The sequence below is a fragment of the Pristiophorus japonicus genome, chromosome 1 (assembly GCF_044704955.1).
Source record: "Pristiophorus japonicus isolate sPriJap1 chromosome 1, sPriJap1.hap1, whole genome shotgun sequence".
Taxonomy (NCBI): Eukaryota; Metazoa; Chordata; class Chondrichthyes; family Pristiophoridae; genus Pristiophorus; species Pristiophorus japonicus.
The window spans coordinates 71,391,024-71,408,846 of NC_091977.1; the positions used below are offsets into that span (position 1 = coordinate 71,391,024).

Consider the following 17,823-nt stretch of genomic DNA (forward strand, 5'->3'; position numbering starts at 1 on the left):
ACTCTTTTTTTTGCTTCATATTACTCTCTCTTTCGTCATTCAGGGAGCTCTGACTTTGGTTGCCCTAACTTTCCCCCTCGTGGGAATGTACCTCAAATCTCCTCTTTAAAGGCGGCCCATAGTTCTATTCCAGTTTTGCCTGCCAATCTTTGATTCTAATTTACCTGGGCCAGAGCTGTTCTCAACCCACTGAAATTGGCCTTCCTCCAATTAAGTATTTTTACTCTAGATTGCTCCGTGTCCTTTTCCATAGCTAATCTAAACCTTATGATACTGTGATCACTGTTCCCTAAATGTCCCCCAGCTGACATTTGCTCCACTTTACCCAACTTATTTCCCAGAACCAGATACAGCAATGCCGCCTTCCTGGTTGGGCCAGAAACATACTGATCAAGAAAATCTCATGAACACACTTCATAAATTCTTCCCTCTCTCTGCCCTTTACACTATTACTATCCCAGCCTATATTATGATAGTTGAAGTTCCCCATTATCAGTACTCTATAGTTTTTGCACCTCTCTGTAATTTCTCTGCAAATTTGCTCCTCTATATCCTTCGCACTGGTTGGCGTCCTATAGAATACACCTAGTAATGTAATGTAGGCACCTCTATTATTTATTATCTCTAATCAAATAGATTCTGTCCTTGATCCCTTCAGGGTATCAATCAATACTGCCATACTGCCACACCACCTCCTTTATTTCCTTTCCTATATTTCCTGAACACCTTATATCCAAGAATATTTAATACCCAATCCTGCCCTTTTTTGAGCCAGATCTCCATTATTGCCACAACATCATGTAAGTGGCTATTTGCGCTTGCAGCTCACCAGCTTTATTTACCACGCTTCGTGCATTTACACACATGCACTGTAAATCTCTCTTAGATATTCTTGTATTCTCTCTCTGTCTGATCCCACCTAATACCTTGCTATTTCTTACTCTGTGCACTCTTTTTGTTTCTCGCTTCTAATGGTAGCTTCCCTTATTTGTACTCACCTTGATAGTCTGACCTATAAGAGAAGTCTTGTAATTGGAACATTTTAGGGGTGGGACCTTACTGTTGTGTCGTATATTATCCACAAACAAATGTGTTGCATCACCCAAAGGAGATGGAAAACCTGGGGGCGTACTCTTAGTATAAGGTGCTCCCACATCTGTCTAATTTGCTAAATAAAGCCACGGGTATCTGCAAGATAAGTCGGTTATTGTAACTCTTTTTCACTCCCATGGAGACTCCCATTTCAGGTCTGCTCACACCCACAGCTGCACTTATGATCTGGGTTACTGGGCAGTTTGCCTGCTTCTCTGAACAGCTCCATTCACTCACACAGCTGGGATGCTGATCTTGAGATGAGTGTTATGAAAAGTTAGTACTGGCTGAGGATACAACAGGACAGAGTGTCACAGTCATCAAGCATGCCATTTGAACAGCATCACACATTGACACTGAAGATTGCACCAACATTCTTGGTCCATAGCAACAGCTGCAGCCAGTAAAAAATACGGACACAAATACATTTTTTAAAACACCTACCTAAAGTTAAACAAGGCAGTATCCAACCATGGGTATCTCCACATCAGATTCCAACTAGCCCAAAGCACTGACTTTTGTGCGAGTCAGTGGAGTTTTTCCAGGGCAGGTACATGCTGTCCCCATAACCCATCTATCATGGTGCTTCTGATTTAGCAAGTGCACAGATTTTTTTTTTAGATTATGGAAGTGCGCTCTTGGGCTTTTCTTAAGTGATGCATGAACACTGTGTAAATCAGGTATTTCCAAAGGGTCTGATAGTCGTTAACCTGTTTACTGGGACAACCCTATATATAGGTTTCAACAAGATGCACTCAGAGTGATTTTAAGCTCGATATAGAGACTACCCTGTATTAGGCATCTGGAACTGAATGCAAGCATTAAGTTGAATGAGGTTTAGATTTGGATATCTGAGAATGATTGTTAGGCAGCAATTTAATCAGAGGATCACTGATGCCCTAAACTATTTTATGATAATGATCTAAACCCTGAGATTAACACACAGCCTTGAAATTGTCATATTTTTGAAATATATATATATATGGTTTAGCTTTAGGCTGGGGGTTTTTACTCAGTTTGAGGTCTGTTTTTGTCCTGCCAGCAGCCATCACCCAGGGCACCTCGCGTGCCTTTTGTCATTGATGCATCACTGTGATGTGCACAGTGTACAATTAAAGTGATTGTAAGAAAATTTGCAGTTTATTACTGGGAAATTGTATCTACCGCATGTTGAACTGCCGTTAGGTTTCTTAATGCTATTTCTAAGTTAATAGCCTAAATTAACGAGAAATTAACTCTCAATCAGTCCACTACACCAATTTAAACAGAAAATGTTAGCAATCCAAAATTGGAAATAGACAGACTTTTGAAAGATAAGGAAGTCCAGGGTTATGGGGAGAGGGCGGGGACATGGAGTTGAGGCCAGGATTGGAACAGCCATGATCTTACTGAATGGTGGAGCAGGCTTGAGGGGCCAGATGGCCTACTTCTGCTCCTATTTCTTATGTTATTATACTCCACATTATGACACTATACCAGCACCATATTGTTTTCTCACATCTCGCTTTCTTTCATTTTCAGGTCCTGAGTCAATTCCTCCCCAGCTAGTGAAGGTGTTGTTGGGGCCTATTGCTGGATGTGGGAACAGTTTTCAATATCCCCCTGTGAATTGGGCTTCCATCCTCTCTCCACTTATGAGATTGAATTTTGGTAAGTTCTAAAAGATGTAATTGATTATAAGACAGTTCTTTGAAAGTTCCATTATTTCATAAGGGTTTAAAAAAAACAATTCAATGATAAAGGCCCACCTACAAGGGCCTTAACCTTACATTGTGAGGAAAATACCCAATAATCTCATTTATATTTAAAACTCAGTATAAAATGATTGGTCTTTCAATCGGAGCAATGATCTTTGCTGGATTTCTAAGACTGGGTACAAAAAATATGGTATTTCTTCACCTAGTCTTGGTTCCCAGCTTCTTTGAAAGCAATGAGGAATATTGGGACAATACACCTTGTATGAAGTGAGAAATTTTGGAAATGCTACAAAGATGGTGGTCTCTGATTGGGAGGTCAACCACCAAATGGGGAATTTAACTAGTAATTGTAAACTAAAAGGTATTTTTGGTGGTGTATTTTTTCCCCCAAATACTCAATTGTATGGTACTTGTAGAAGCTTAAATTTGAATATTCCTTCAAACGATTCCTTTAATAAATTCATTTTAAAAGAACTTCAGCTTTTCAGCAGAGCCGAGTCTCAACTAATCAATTACTCCATTGCCAAGTTTATGCGTCTTGTCCTGAAAAATATCTGAAGTGATGAGAGGTCCAGCACTCCAAGGTCATCTGAGGTTAGTTTCTTTGTCAGATGTGGTAGTCAGCCTGTCAGACTTGACACTGAGCCCCTCTTGTCAGGTGAACTCTCTGTGGGTACCGGGGCATCCTGTTGATTTGTGCCATGGCAGTTCCTGCTGTTGCACGCGTTCAACATAGTGGACCTGGTAAAAGAACAGGCTGTCTCTTTTAATGCGTGCAGGAGTAAATTAAAATGAACCTTTTTTTATAGTTATGGTAAGGGATAGAATTACTGTGACATTGATTTACAACTCCCTCTACTATTTAGTTACGTCGTTTTAAATGCCAGTTCTACAGCACAACTTTTTGGGGGTAAAATTTATTTCCTGTGTAAGCTGCACTGCTAAGTTCTCAAAAATGCAGGAATCATTGGTGAGAAATCACAATCCCTCACGATGCTGTGGCCTCATCTTAAATTAGCTGAGGAAACAAGTTTGGAAATCAAGATTTGTCAGTATCTTGTCCTGATTGTGTAGGGAAACAGCTACATATTTCGCCAACTCTGCAGCCAATCCTAAAGTAAATAGCGCCATGCAGTGTTCATGCTGTAGTACACCAGCTTTAATACTTATTAATCCTTATTCGTCAGGAAATGGTGTTAAGGAAATTGATGGGATTGAAGGTCGATAAAACCCCAGAGCCTGAATAGTCTGCATCTCAGAGTACTTAAGGAAGTGGCCCTAGAAATAGTAGATGCATTGGTGGTCATTTTCCAAAAATTCATGGACTGGAAGGTAGCTAATGTAACCCCACTTTTTTAAAAAAGGAGGGAAAGAGAAGACAGGGAATTATTGACTGGTAGTGGTGAAAATGCTGGAATCAATTATTAAAGATGTAATAGCAGCGCATTTGGAAAGCAGTGACAGGATCAGTCCAAGTCAGCATGGATTTATGAAAGGGAAATCATGCTTGACAAATCTTCTAGAATTTTTTGAGGATGTAACTAGTAGAGTGGATAAGGGAGAACCAGTGGATGTGGTGTATTTGGACTTTCAAAAGGCTTTTGACAAGGTCCCACACAAGAGATTAGTGTGAAAGATTAAGGCATATGGTATTAGGGGTAATGTATTGACGTGGATAAAGAACTGGTTGGCAGACAGGAAGCAAAGAGTCGGAATAAACGGATCCTTTTCAGAATGGCAGCCGGTGACTAGTGGGGTACCGTAAGGTTCAGTTCTGGGACCCCCCCAGTTATTTACAATATATATTAATGATTTAGACAAAGAAATTTAATGTAATATCTCCAAGTTTGCAGATGACACTAAGCTGGATGGCAGTGTGAGCTGTGAGGAGGCTGCTAAGAGGCTGCAGGGTGACTTGGACAGGTTAGGTGAGTGGGCAAATGTATGGCAGATGCAGTATGACGTGTATAAATGTGAGGTTATCCACCTTGGTGGCAAAAACAGGAAGGCAGATTATTATCTGAATGGTGACAGAGTAGTAAAAGGGGAGGTGCAACGAGACCTGAGAGTCATGGTACATGAGTCATTGAAAGTAGGCATGCAGGTAAAGCAGGCAGTAAAGAAAGCAAATAGCATGTTGACCTTCATAGCGAGAGGATTTGAGTATAGGAGCAGGGCGGTCTTCCTGCAGTTGTACAGGGCCTTGGTGAGACCACACCTTGAGTATTGTGTGCAGTTTTGGTGGTCTCATCTGAGGAAGGACATTCTTGCTATTGAGGAAGTGCAGCGAAGGTTCACCAGACTGATTCCCGGGATGGCAGGATTGATATATGAAGAAAGACTGGATCGACTAGGCTTATATTCACTGGAATTTAGAAGAATGAGGAGATCACATAGAAACATATAAAATTCTGGCGGGATTGGACAGGTTTGATGCAGGAAGAATGTTCCTGATGTTGGGGAAGTCCAGAACCAGGGGTCACAGTCTAAGGGTAAGGGGTAAGCCATCTAGGACCGAGATGAGTAGAAACTTTTTCACTCAGAGAATTGTGAACCTGTGGAATTCTCTACCACATAAAGTTGTTGAGTCCAGTTCGTTGGATATATTCAAAAGGGAGTTAGATGTGGCCCTTACGGCAAAAGAGATCCAAGAGGTATGGAGAGAAGGCAGGAGTGGGGTACTGATCAGCCATGATCATATTGAATGGTGGTGCAGGCTCGAAGGGCCGAATGGCCTGCTCCTGCACCTATTTTCTATGTTTAATACGGTGTTTTTTTCCCTTTCTGCAGGTGAAGACATTCAGAAGCATTGCATTGAAGTAGCAGTTACCCAGGCTGAGACATCCCAAAGTGCCGCAATGTTTTTAGGAATGTGGGTAGCCCCACCATTGGTGCACAGCCTTAACGTATGTATTGATGTTTTCTCTGTCTGTCTGTCTGTCTCTCTCTCTCTCTCTCTCTCTCTCTCTCTCTCTCTCTCTCTCTCTCTCTTTCTTTCTCTATCTTATGCAACTTTGTTCTGTATTTTTTTTACATGAATCCAGCCTGTACAACACATGCAGAAAATGTTGGTAGTATTCTTAAATGAAAAGTCACTTGTAATTTTCCTTTCTTTTGACTATAGCTGTAGGGTTCATTATCATGCTGCTCAAATGAAGGAACAGTTTCCAACCTCAGGCATCCACTGTTAGCACTGAGCATTACCTAGCCATGTGTAGTGTTTTCTTTGCAAGGGTGGTAATCTGTCAGAGAGGATCACCTGTCTGTCATAAAATGCATCCGATTTATTTGATTGGCTCTATTACAGGCAGGGATCTGCTCCACTAGATTACTGCCCAAGGACAATATGCCTAAACCCTAACTTCAGAGAAACATTTTTGATTTTGTATACCAACCATCTTTAAGACCTCTGAGTCATATTGATTAACTTGCATCCTGCAATGAACAATTTTGTGCTATGGGTTTGTGGCTACTAATAACTGGGCTGAGGCTTCTGAATTACTTTCATTATTCTGGTTGTCTTGCTTTTCCATTCATTCTGATTCCTTTGATCTCTCTCTTTTCTTTTGCTCTTTACTTCAATTCTTCCATTCATTCTCCCCTCCTCCCACCCACCCACCCTCATCACTTCCCTTCCTTCGTCTTTCACTGTTGGAATCTCTTCAGGCTCTGCAGCCTACATTTACCAATTCTACACAACAGCCATTTTCAGATGGGAAATGTTTCCTCGCCGCTAGCTTGAACGAACCATTTGTCTGAGAGTTGGCTTGATACATACACTAAATCCCAGCGTTGTGCTATGAATCCACATGATGGATTTATGGAAGATATAAAGTTTTGATTTTTTTTTCCATTTCATTTCCTTTTGTTATAATGCGTATATATTTATGGAACCTCCAGCTGTGTTCCAACCTGACTGCTGAGTTTTCATAACAAAAACAGATATATTGTGATTCCAATCCTTTTATTCTGCCCTCCATCAAGGAGGAATGGAAAGAATAGGCGCAGATCTAAACAAGATCGCAACAGTCTTGTTTATTGTGTGCTTTACGTCTACAAGTCAAAGTTTTCTCGCCAGATCACTTCTTGATGTCAACAACTTTCCACAACTATCTTTTTTCATTGAGCTGCTGGTCGGAATGTGCATGAGAGTTCTTCTCTGCTGCTACTGTAAATGAATGAAGGAAAAGGGGTTGAAGGGATATGGGAACAGGGTGGGTAATGTCATTAGAACTATTTGCTCACGAGGAGGGTAAACGCCAACATGGACTCGTTGGATTGAATGGCATGTTTCCATTTTGTCACTTCTATATATTTTCAAAACTGAAGAAACTAGAATGCTAAAAATATGATTATAATAGAATAGAAATATAACATTATCCTCACTTAGTGTTCCTTGTATTTCTGAATTAAGAAACCATGTAAAAGAATTTTGTAATTTAATTTTGCCCCTCTGAAATCAGCTGTTCTTTGTACCAGCTACAGATTCTTATCTGCTCACCATGGCACAAAGTGAGTTCAGGGCTTGCCCGTATGCTCCTGGGTTACCCTCCTCCTGTGAAAAATATGTCTAAAATCTACATATCTAACTTCTATCAATAATATTATAAAATGGTATAAGAAATAGGAACAGGAGTAGGCCGTATGGCCCCTCGAGCCTGCTCCGCCATTCAATAAGATCATAGCTGATCCTTGAACTCAACTCCACTTTCCCGCACGATCTCCATATCCCTTAATTCCTCGAGTCCAAAAATCAATTTACTGAACATGCTCAAAGCATCTGCAAACCTCTGGGGCAGAGAAGTCCAAAGATTCACAATCCTCTTAAATGGCCTATGCCTTATTCTGAGCCTGTGCCCCCTAGTTCGAGACATTCCAGCCAGGGGAAACAACCTCTCAGCATCTACCCTGTCAATCCCCCAGAATCTTGTATGTTTCATCTTTGGTTCTTATCTACAAAATATATGTAGTAGTATAAACCTATTTAAATTTCGCAAATTGGGAATCTGAGGGTGTAGCCACTTGTTTAATCCGAAACTCGGGGCCATAGATACAAGATAGTCACTTGTAAATCTAATGCGGGAAATGAGGAGGGTGTGGAACTCATTACACAGGGAGTGGTTGTGGAAAGTTGCTTGGATGTTTTCAAAAGGTAACTAGAGAAGTTCGAGAGAGAGGGAGGAACAGCAAGATATGCTGAAGGTGAGTCAGATGGAATGGGAGGAGGCTTGTGTGGAGCAATAAACACCAGCACAGACGAGTTGGGCCAAATGGCCTGTTTCTGTGCTGTGCATGTAACTATGTATCAGCCACCTTATTGCTCACTCACTTAGTCTATCTATATTCCTTTTCAGACTCTTGAGCTGGATTTTCAGCTGATTTGCATCCCATTTAGCATCTCGACGGGGTGGAAAAATTATTTTCTGGGCGTGAAACGAGGTGCACAAGATTTTGTGCCCAGGCGGAACTTTCGGCAATGGTTTTGCGGCGGTGCTAAAACTTACCACCCCGCCACTGTTTTGACCGTTGGGATGACCTAAATCATTGTGCATCGCTGCGCTCGCGCCCCCAGGCGGAACTTTCGAGCATTTCGCTCAATTTAGCGTCCACCCGAGAAATAACAGCCGCGCGCACCAGGTGCCAATGGCGCCATGTTGAAAGCGGAGGAGAATGTCGCAGCTCTGAGTGATTAAAAAGATTGGGAGAAGAACGCCGCATTATTACATATTTTTGATTGTGAAGTTTATGAGTTTCTATTTTGTTTTATAAAGGATATTTTAAAAGATGGGGGCCATGCTAGGTCGAGTGTCAGTAATCCTGGCTGCTATTATCCATATGGCTTCAATCTGGAAGAAGGCTTATTGTTGATCATTTGCAACGTAATCGAAGAGGTCGCAGACGTATGGGGAGGAGGCCTTACCCCTCACGAGTTTGCAGGGAACATCGCTCATACGTCCAGCTCTCTGAGACACAGTGCATTAGAAGGCTGCGCTTCCGAACGAGGTGGTCACAGAGAAATGCCAGCTCCTATAGGCAGACCTACAGCCTATTAGCGGCAACAGGACTACACTGCTCAGGGTGAAGGTGACTGCAGCACTTGCCTTCTATGCCTCCGGCTCCTTTCAGACATCAGCAGGGGACATATGCTCCATCTCGTAGCATGCTACACATTGCTGCATTCGCCAGATGACTTAATGCACTGTATGCATACAGAATGGACTTCATAAACTTCCTAAAATGAGAGGGCTGTAGGTTTTAGACAATTTGTTGACTTCCCCAGGTGCAGGGTGCCCTTGACTGTACGCACATTGACCTGCGAGCGCCTTTACAGAATGCAGAGATTTTCTGAAACCGAAAGGGATTCCACTCCCTGAACGTACAGATAGTTTGCGACCGTACTCAGCGCATCATGGCAGTCAATGCCCAATATCCAGGGAGCATCCATGATGCTTTCATCTTGCATGAGAGCAGTGTCTCACGCATGTTCCAGCGTCAACCACAAGGCCAGAGCTGGATGCTCAGGGACAACGGTTCTGACCTCGCCACCTGGCTCTTGACCCCCCCCCCGCCTCCGGAATCTGCAGACAGAAGTCAAGTATCGCTATAATGAGAGCCTTGCAGCTACAAGCAACATCGTGGAACAGACAATTGGAGTGCTCAAGCAGCGCTTCCGATACCTGGACCATTCTGGAGGCTGCTTCCAATACTCCCCTCAGCAGGTCGCTGAATTTATTGTGGTGTGCTGCATGCTACACAACTTAGCCATCAAGCGGGGACAGGAATTGCCACTGGAAACTACAGAACCACCTCAGGAGAGGGGGTGGGGGGGGGCGGCGGTGGAGGAGGAGGAGGAAGACGAGGACGAGGAGCCTGGCAAAGAACCCATGGTTCACCACAACCACAAGGGAGGCATCGTGGAGATTTTGCCGCTGCAAAAGCCTTTCATCAGCGGCTCATAATTGAACACATTGCTTGAAGAGTGAACGGCACATTTGAGCGTTGCCTGCCCACTCTATCCCACCATGTTGACTATTCCCCCTCTTATTCTGCAAATGGGACATTATACAGGAATGGTTAAGGTGAACAAAAAATGTATTAAACATTGTAAACTTTGGAACCTTTATTGTGAGACGTAAATTAAATAAAATGAGCTGTATCCAACAGTGTGATAATTCAACAACATTATCAGCAACATAATCCAGTGTGATCTTTTAACATGATCTGTAACATAATACTGTAACATAAAAATACAATGCATCCAGCATCAACAACATAATGCAGCAACATCATATCCTGCCCCACTATTTTTTCCCACTGTCTTTTGCTCCCCTTCTTATCACCCTCCCTTGCCTACTGCTCCTACTCACTGTACACCATCTTGGTGCCACTTTAAGGCTGCTTGAGTGCTGCTGTGTTGGGAGAGACAAGGGAGACGCCGTCTGGGAACGCACTGGAACAGCTCGCGGCGTGGAAGGCCCGGCTTCTGACTGGCTAGCCTCTTCATCGGCGTCGCCAGTCACAGATGGTTTGGGTGTGACAGTGGGGAATGCAGGGATTATGGCAGCAGGCATGGACTGCATTACCTGCCCAAGATGAAGCAGAGCTTGTGCCTGTGATGCGCCATATTCTGCAAGGGCTCGCGCCACACTCTCCGGGACTCCACTGTCACTGCTGGAGGCCGCCAGCCTTGTGTGGCCATTGATGGCCTCACTGGTATCACGGCTCCCACCGACAATCTGCGACCTTGCCTCCGGAATGGTCGCTTTCAGACTGTCGATGCTAGCGGGAATCCTACCAAGACATCAAGGAGCTGACGGCTGACCTGAATGCTCTCCCTGGACATTCCCACCATGTCCAGTTCCACATCTGCCTGTCTCTCAGCAGAACAACTTTGTCGACTCACCCTCCGGAGAGATGGCATGTGGGAGTCAACCCCAGCACTGCATTGCTGCACGCCACAAGTCCCAGGAGTCTCTTATTTTGTCGAACCCCGCGAAAGTCGCGTCGTCCTCAGAGGAGCTGAGTGCTGATGGTGGAACGGGTGGACAGATGCTGCTTCGGAGTCGGCTCATCGGTATCCTCCTCTTCCTCCTCCTCCAGACGATGGCCTGATGTGGAGGGGTCCCTTGAGGGGTCCCTGTGGTTGGTCATCTGGAAGAAGAAAGCAACAGACAAGTGGTGAGCAGCAAGGGAGGGGGCAGGTGCATAGCACAGGCTCATTTGAAGGACCACCCCTACTCCATTATATCTAGTTCAGAGACACTGCAGGACATTGCCCGAACCTATCCCAGGGAGTGTGCAGGACATTGCCCCAGCCTATCCCATGGAGTGTGCAGGACATTGCCCCAACCTATCCCATGGAGTGTACAGGACATTGCCCCAACCTATCCCAGGGAGTGTGTAGGACATCGCCCCAACCTATCCCAGGGAGTGTGCAGGACATTGCCCCAGCCTATCCCAGGGAGTGTGTAGGACATCGCCCCAACCTATCCCAGGGAGTGTGTAGGACATTGCCCCAACCTATCCCAAGGAGTGTACAGGACATTGCCCCTACCTATCCCAGGGAGTGTGTAGGACTTCGCCCCAACCTATCCCAGGGAGTGTGTAGGACATTGCCCCAACCTATCCCAAGGAGTGTACAGGACATTGCCCCAACCTATCCCAAGGAGTGTACAGGACATTGCCACAACCTATCCCAAGGAGTGTACAGGACATTGCCCCAACCTATCCCATGGAGTGTACAGGACATTGCCCCAACCTATCCCAGGGAGTGTGTAGGACATTGCCCCAACCTATCCCAAGGAGTGTACAGGACATTGCCCCTACCTATCCCAGGGAGTGTGTAGGACTTCGCCCCAACCTATCCCAGGGAGTGTGTAGGACATTGCCCCAACCTATCCCAAGGAGTGTACAGGACATTGCCCCAACCTATCCCAAGGAGTGTACAGGACATTGCCACAACCTATCCCAAGGAGTGTACAGGACATCGCCCCAACCTATCCCAAGGAGTGTACAGGACATTGCCACAACCTATCCCAGGGAGTGTGTAGGACATCGCCCCAACCTATCGCAAGGAGTGTACAGGACATTGCCACAACCTATCCCAGGGAGTGTGTAGGACATCGCCCCAACCTATCCCAGGGAGTGTGTAGCACATTGCCCCAACCTATCCCAGGGAGTGTACAGGACATTGCCCCAACCTATCCCAGGGAGTGTGTAGCACATTGCCCCAACCTATCCCAGGGAGTGTACAGGACATTGCCCCAACCTATCCCAGGGAGTGTACAGGACATTGCCCCAACCTATCCCAGGGAGTGTGTAGCACATTGCCCCAACCTATCCCAGGGAGTGTGTAGGACATTGCCCCAACCTATCCCAGGGAGTGTGTAGGACATTGCCCCAACCTATCCCAGGGAGTGTGCAGGACATTGCCACAACCTATCCCAGGGAGTGTGCAGGACATTGCCACAACCTATCCCAGGGAGTGTACAGGACATTGCCACAACCTATCCCAGGGAGTGTACAGGACATTGCCCCAACCTATCCCAGGGAGTGTGCAGGACATTGCCCCAACCTATCCCAGGGAGTGTGCAGGACATTGCCACAACCTATCCCAGGGAGTGTACAGGACATTGCCCCAACCTATCCCAGGGAGTGTGTAGCACATTGCCCCAACCTATCCCAGGGAGTGTGCAGGACATTGCCACAACCTATCCCAGGGAGTGTACAGGACATTGCCCCAACCTATCCCAGGGAGTGTGTAGCACATTGCCCCAACCTATCCCAGGGAGTGTGCAGGACATTGCCCCAACCTATCCCAGGGAGTGTGTAGCACATTGCCCCAACCTATCCCAGGGAGTGTACAGGACATTGCCCCTACCTATCCCAGGGAGTGTACAGGACATTGCCCCTACCTATCCCAGGGAGTGTGTAGCACATTGCCCCAACCTATCCCAGGGAGTGTGCAGGACATTGCCACAACCTATCCCAGGGAGTGTGTAGGACATCGCCCCAACCTATCCCAGGGAGTGTACAGGACATTGCCCCTACCTATCCCAGGGAGTGTACAGGACATTGCCCCTACCTATCCCAGGGAGTGTGCAGGACTTGCCCTCATTTTCTGAGCGGCGCTCAGCGCCCCCAGTGGCAGCTGCCCGACCCATGACACCGATGCGCCTGCCACTCTCTTCTCAATGTCGATGAGTGGCGGGGTCTGACGGACCGCCGCTTGTCCGCACCTGCTCGCGGCAATTATGAGACTTCTTTGCCTGCAAAGATGAAAATGGGAATAGTTACAAGAGGGTCCATCTGCTCTTGTGGCACAGACAGCCACGAAAGCACTTATACCATACTGTCTGAATATAATAGAGTCCTCTGTTTAATGGCCTTGGAAGTTCACATGGTTCATCAGGAGGACATTGAAGTGGGGAGCCTTTTTATGAGATCTCGGGAAGCAATCTTAATAATATGTAAAGATCATTCATGTCAAATAGGGTGCCAAAGTAAGCCTACCTATGTGTCATGCATTTTAGGAGGTAACCCACAGAGTGCTGAGAAATAGTAACAGCACGAGAACAAATAGTGTCAGATTTATAATTGAAGTAATGAAGGAGTGCATGAATTAAAATTGTACTCACTCTAATGACCTTTGTCAGATCATTAAACTTCTGTAGGCACTGTGTGCCAGTCCTGGTCACAGTGTCTGAGGCAGAGACTTCCTCAGCGATTTGCCTCCAAATCCTTTTAAATATCGATGGCAGTGGTCTAGATCCACCCCGAAGTTGCAACTCCTGCCATCTTCTTTCCACAGCCCTCACTAGAGCTTCATTAGCCTCATGGCTGAATCACCAGGCACGCTGTCTGGAATCGTCGTCCTCCATGATCAAAATCCAAATGTAAAATGGCTGATTCAGCCCCAGTTGTACTGACCATGCGTGCGCCCGGACCCTGCAATAGCGTTTGTGACGGGAGACTAGACCAGAAGCGCAGGAAGAAAAAAAAATTGCGCATGTGCAGAACAGCAGATTTTTTCAGTGCTGAAACTTTCGGCTCCGGCACACAACTTCGGCATTGCACCACACACTTTAACGCTAACGCTCCTCGTGAACTTTCACTAGGCAAAAGTTCCTTGCTCTGGCGCTACTGTTAACCCGACGCTAAGTTTTTGGCTCCGCCGTGCATTGCGCCTAGAAAGGGGCGAAAACGCAAATAGCCAAAAATCCAGCCCTTTGTGTTCTCCTCACAGCTTACCCAGCTTTGTATCGTCAGCCAACGTGGATATATGGTCCTTTCATCTAGGTCATTAATATAGATTGTAAATAGCTGAGGCCCCAGCACTGATCCTTGCGGCACCCCACAAGTTACAGCCTGCCAACCTGAAAAAGACCTGTTTATCCCTACTACATAAGAACATAAGAATTAGGAACAGGAGTAGGCCATCTAGCCCCTCGAGCCTGCTCCACCATTCAACAAGATCAATGGCCGTGGACTCAGCTCCACTTACCCGCCCACTCCCCATAACCCTTAATTCCCTTATTGGTTAAAAATCTATCTATCTGTGACTTGAATGCATTCAATGAGCTGGCCTTAACTGTTTCCTTGGGCAGAGAATTCCACAGATTCACAACCCTCTGGGAGAAGCAATTCCTTCTCAACTCGGTTTTAAATTGGCTCCCCCTTATTTTGAGGCTGTGCCCCCTAGTTCTAGTCTCCCCGACCAGTGGAAACAACCTCTCTGCCTCTATCTTGTCTATCCCTTTCATTATTTTAAATGTTTCTATAAGATCACCCATCATCCTTCTGAACTCCAACGAGTAAAGACCCAGTCTACTCAATCTATCATCATAAGGTAACCCCCTCATCTCCGGAATCAGCCGAGTGAATCGTCTCTGTACCCCCTCCAAAGCTAGTATATCCTTCCTTAAGTAAGGTGACCAAAACTGCACGCAGTACTCCAGGTGTGGCCTCACCAATAACCTGTACAGTTGCAGCAGGACCTCCCTGCTTTTGTACTCCATCCCTCTCGCAATGAAGGCCAACATTCCATTCGCCTTCCTGATTACCTGCTGCACCTGCAAACTAACTTTTTGTCCACCGGTATGCTCGCGGCCTTCCGCGAGAGGTGGGCACCGGAGGGACTGGAGTGCATAGTCACGCCCGGCAACCAAATTTTAATTTGATTTTATGTTTTAAAGTTTAATTTGTTTTAATTGCCGGTGTTTTTTAGTGTCCCCTTCCCCTTTTATAGGGGGCACTTAGGAAAATAATATTATTTTAGTGCCCACAAAAAAAAAGGCGTTGTAAATGTTTGGTGCGTCCCCCAGATCGGGGGGCCACGGTTTAATGTTTTTGTTTACTCCAAAAGAGTTTCATGCACAAGGACCCCCAGGTCCCTCTGTACCGCAGCATGTTGTAATTTCTCCCCATTCAAATAATATTCCCTTTTACTGTTTTTTTTTTTCCCAAGGTGGATGACCTCACACTTTCCGACATTGTATTCCATCTGCCAAACCTTAGCCCATTCGCTTAACCTATCTAAATCTCTTTGCAGCCTCTCTGTATCCTCTACACAACCTGCTTTCCCACTAATCTTTGTGTCATCTGCAAATTTTGTTACACTACACTCTGTCCCCTCTTCCAGGTCATCTATGTATATTGTACTCTCCGTTTTCTGTCTGTTAACCAATCATCTATCCTTGTTATTACATTATCCCGAACCCCATGTGCCCTTGTGTAATAACCTTTTTATGTGGCACCTTATCAAATGCCTTTTGGAAATCCAAATATACTGGTTCCCCTTTACCCTGCTAGTTACATCCTCAAAAACCACAATAAATTGTCAAGCATAATTTCCTTTTCATAAAACCATGTTGACTCTGCCTAATCCTGTTATGATTTTCTAAGTGCCCTGATGCCACTTCCTTAACAATGGGTTCCAGCATTTTCCCGACGACTGATGACAGGCTAACTGGCCTGTAGTTCCCTGTTTTCTCTCTCCCTCCTTTCTGAATAGCGGTGTTACATTTGCTACCTTCCAATCTGCTGGGACCGTTCTAGAATCTAGGGGCCCGAACTTGGTCAAAGCTAAGGCCTGCTCACGTGCCGCCCAAAGGACCACCAAGGAACCTGGCTGTACTTCGGCATTGAGATTCCTCAAAGATCTGCAAAGACCGCCTGGCGGCAAAAAAACAATTTACGCAGTGAATGTGGGCGGCAGCAGGTGGGAGCTCCCAATCTCAGCGGCAAATGCAATCCCTGCCAAAGTGCCCCTGAGGATTGAGTCAGGAACTCATATAAAAATAAAAATTTACACCAAACAAAAAGCACTGGAAAACCTTCAGGGGACCCCATCCACCTGAATCGCTGTTTTTTAAAAAAAACAAAGTTTACTAACTTCATACTTACCCATTGGGGTTAGACTTGCCTCCACGCAGTAGTCCTTCCCCCTGCTGCCGCCGACTCCCGCCTGGAGCAAACTGGCAGCTCATCGGGCGGGAGGACACTTACTCGCCTTGCGCGCTAGCGGACGTCAGCAGGCGGTTCCCAGCGGTCCTCCCCTCCCACCGGCGGGAGGCCGAGAGGACACTGGCATCGAGGGGTGACCACCCAAAAAACTCGGCAGCAGCGGGCAACGAGTGTACCAAGTTTGGCGCGTAGGGAGTTTTGGAAGGTCGAAACCAATGCATCCACCTCCTTTTAAAACCCTAGGATGTAGGTCGTCGGGTCCAGGGAATTTATCGGCGTTTAATCCCATTAGCTTCTCTAGTACTTTTTCTCTACTTATATTAATTACATTAAGTTCCTCACCTTCATTAGACCCTTGGTTCCCCACCATTTTGGTATGCTTTTTGTGTCATCTACTGTGAAAACAGGTACAAAATATTTGTTTAACGTTTCTGCCATTTCCTTTTTCCCCATGATAATTTCTCCTGACTCAGTCTCTAAGGGTCCAATGTTTACATTTGCTACTCTCTCCTTTTTTACATACTTGTAGAAACTCTTATGCATGTTTACCATACATTTCCTGCCTATCATAATTCACTTGTCACACTCAAACTTCTGTGTCACATGTCAAAGAAAAGTATAAAGAAACTGAGGAACTCTCCAGAAAGACCAGAGCCAGGATTTCTGCAACTTCCTCATTGAAATCTGTATGGACTCACCCAGTATTTACTTAACAGTCTCAGGGGCCGAAATTGATCGTCTGCCCATTTCTCGGCGGTATGTCCACCAATTTCGGGACCTCACTCCACTAATGGTCCACTATATAAACCCCCCAGTGTTTATTTAACAGCAATTAAACCTTGGAGCCTTAAAAAAAAACGACACACCTCAACTTTATTAGAAGAAGAATTGTTAGTGTAATAAAAACAGTTCGATAGATTTTGCCCCGTGTGGACTTTGGATAGCCGGCCAGTGGAGTGTGTGCACTGGTCGCCCAGTAGTCTGGGCGAGAGGCTTGGTCCATTTTAAGGGCCAGGTTTCATTTGCATTCAACCGCTGGCAGAATACAATCAACCATGGCAGCCCACCGCTCCAGGCCGTCAGAATATCAGGCTGCTCGGCCTGGAGTAAGGTTAGTCCATGGGAATGGGATCTGATCTCGGGGCGGGGAAGGGGAACACGAAGGGACAGTTGTCCGGGCTGTTTTTGTGGAGCCCCGAGGAGCACTTCTGCTCCTCCCAGCCTGACAAAATACAGTAAAACTTAACATTAGGCTGCTCTTCAACTAGACCAGGTGCAGTGTGCATGGTGCAAGATCAGCCCAGTACTGTCCTAAAATAGAAAATGGGACCTTTGTATGCTTCTGCCCCCAATTTGCATATTGAAAGGCCCATATTACCTGACTCATATGGATACTCTGGCCACCCAGGGTAAGCCCAGGGAAGATTCCAGTAGGAATGGAACACTAAGTCGTTCCCCACCATTTTTGGGGTACTACTGCCTATTTCTACTGGACGGAAAGCCTCAAATTCTCCCCCAGTATGTCTAGCATACATTTCCTGTCTCTTACACTTTTCTGTCAGTCACATTT

At 45.7% G+C, this 17,823-nt stretch overlaps 1 protein-coding gene across 3 annotated transcripts in view; it reads left to right on the forward strand.

The window, feature by feature from the left end:
- focad (focadhesin) overlaps nucleotides 1-17,823 on the forward strand; it is a 343,322-nt gene that overhangs the window by 281,752 nt on the left and 43,747 nt on the right. For all 3 annotated transcript variants that reach the window (XM_070881054.1, XM_070881035.1, XM_070881044.1), the window contains 2 exons: nucleotides 2,614-2,742; nucleotides 5,580-5,695. In XM_070881054.1, the coding sequence (XP_070737155.1) occupies nucleotides 2,614-2,742; nucleotides 5,580-5,695 (245 nt within the window). The remainder of the gene's footprint in view (nucleotides 1-2,613; nucleotides 2,743-5,579; nucleotides 5,696-17,823) is intronic.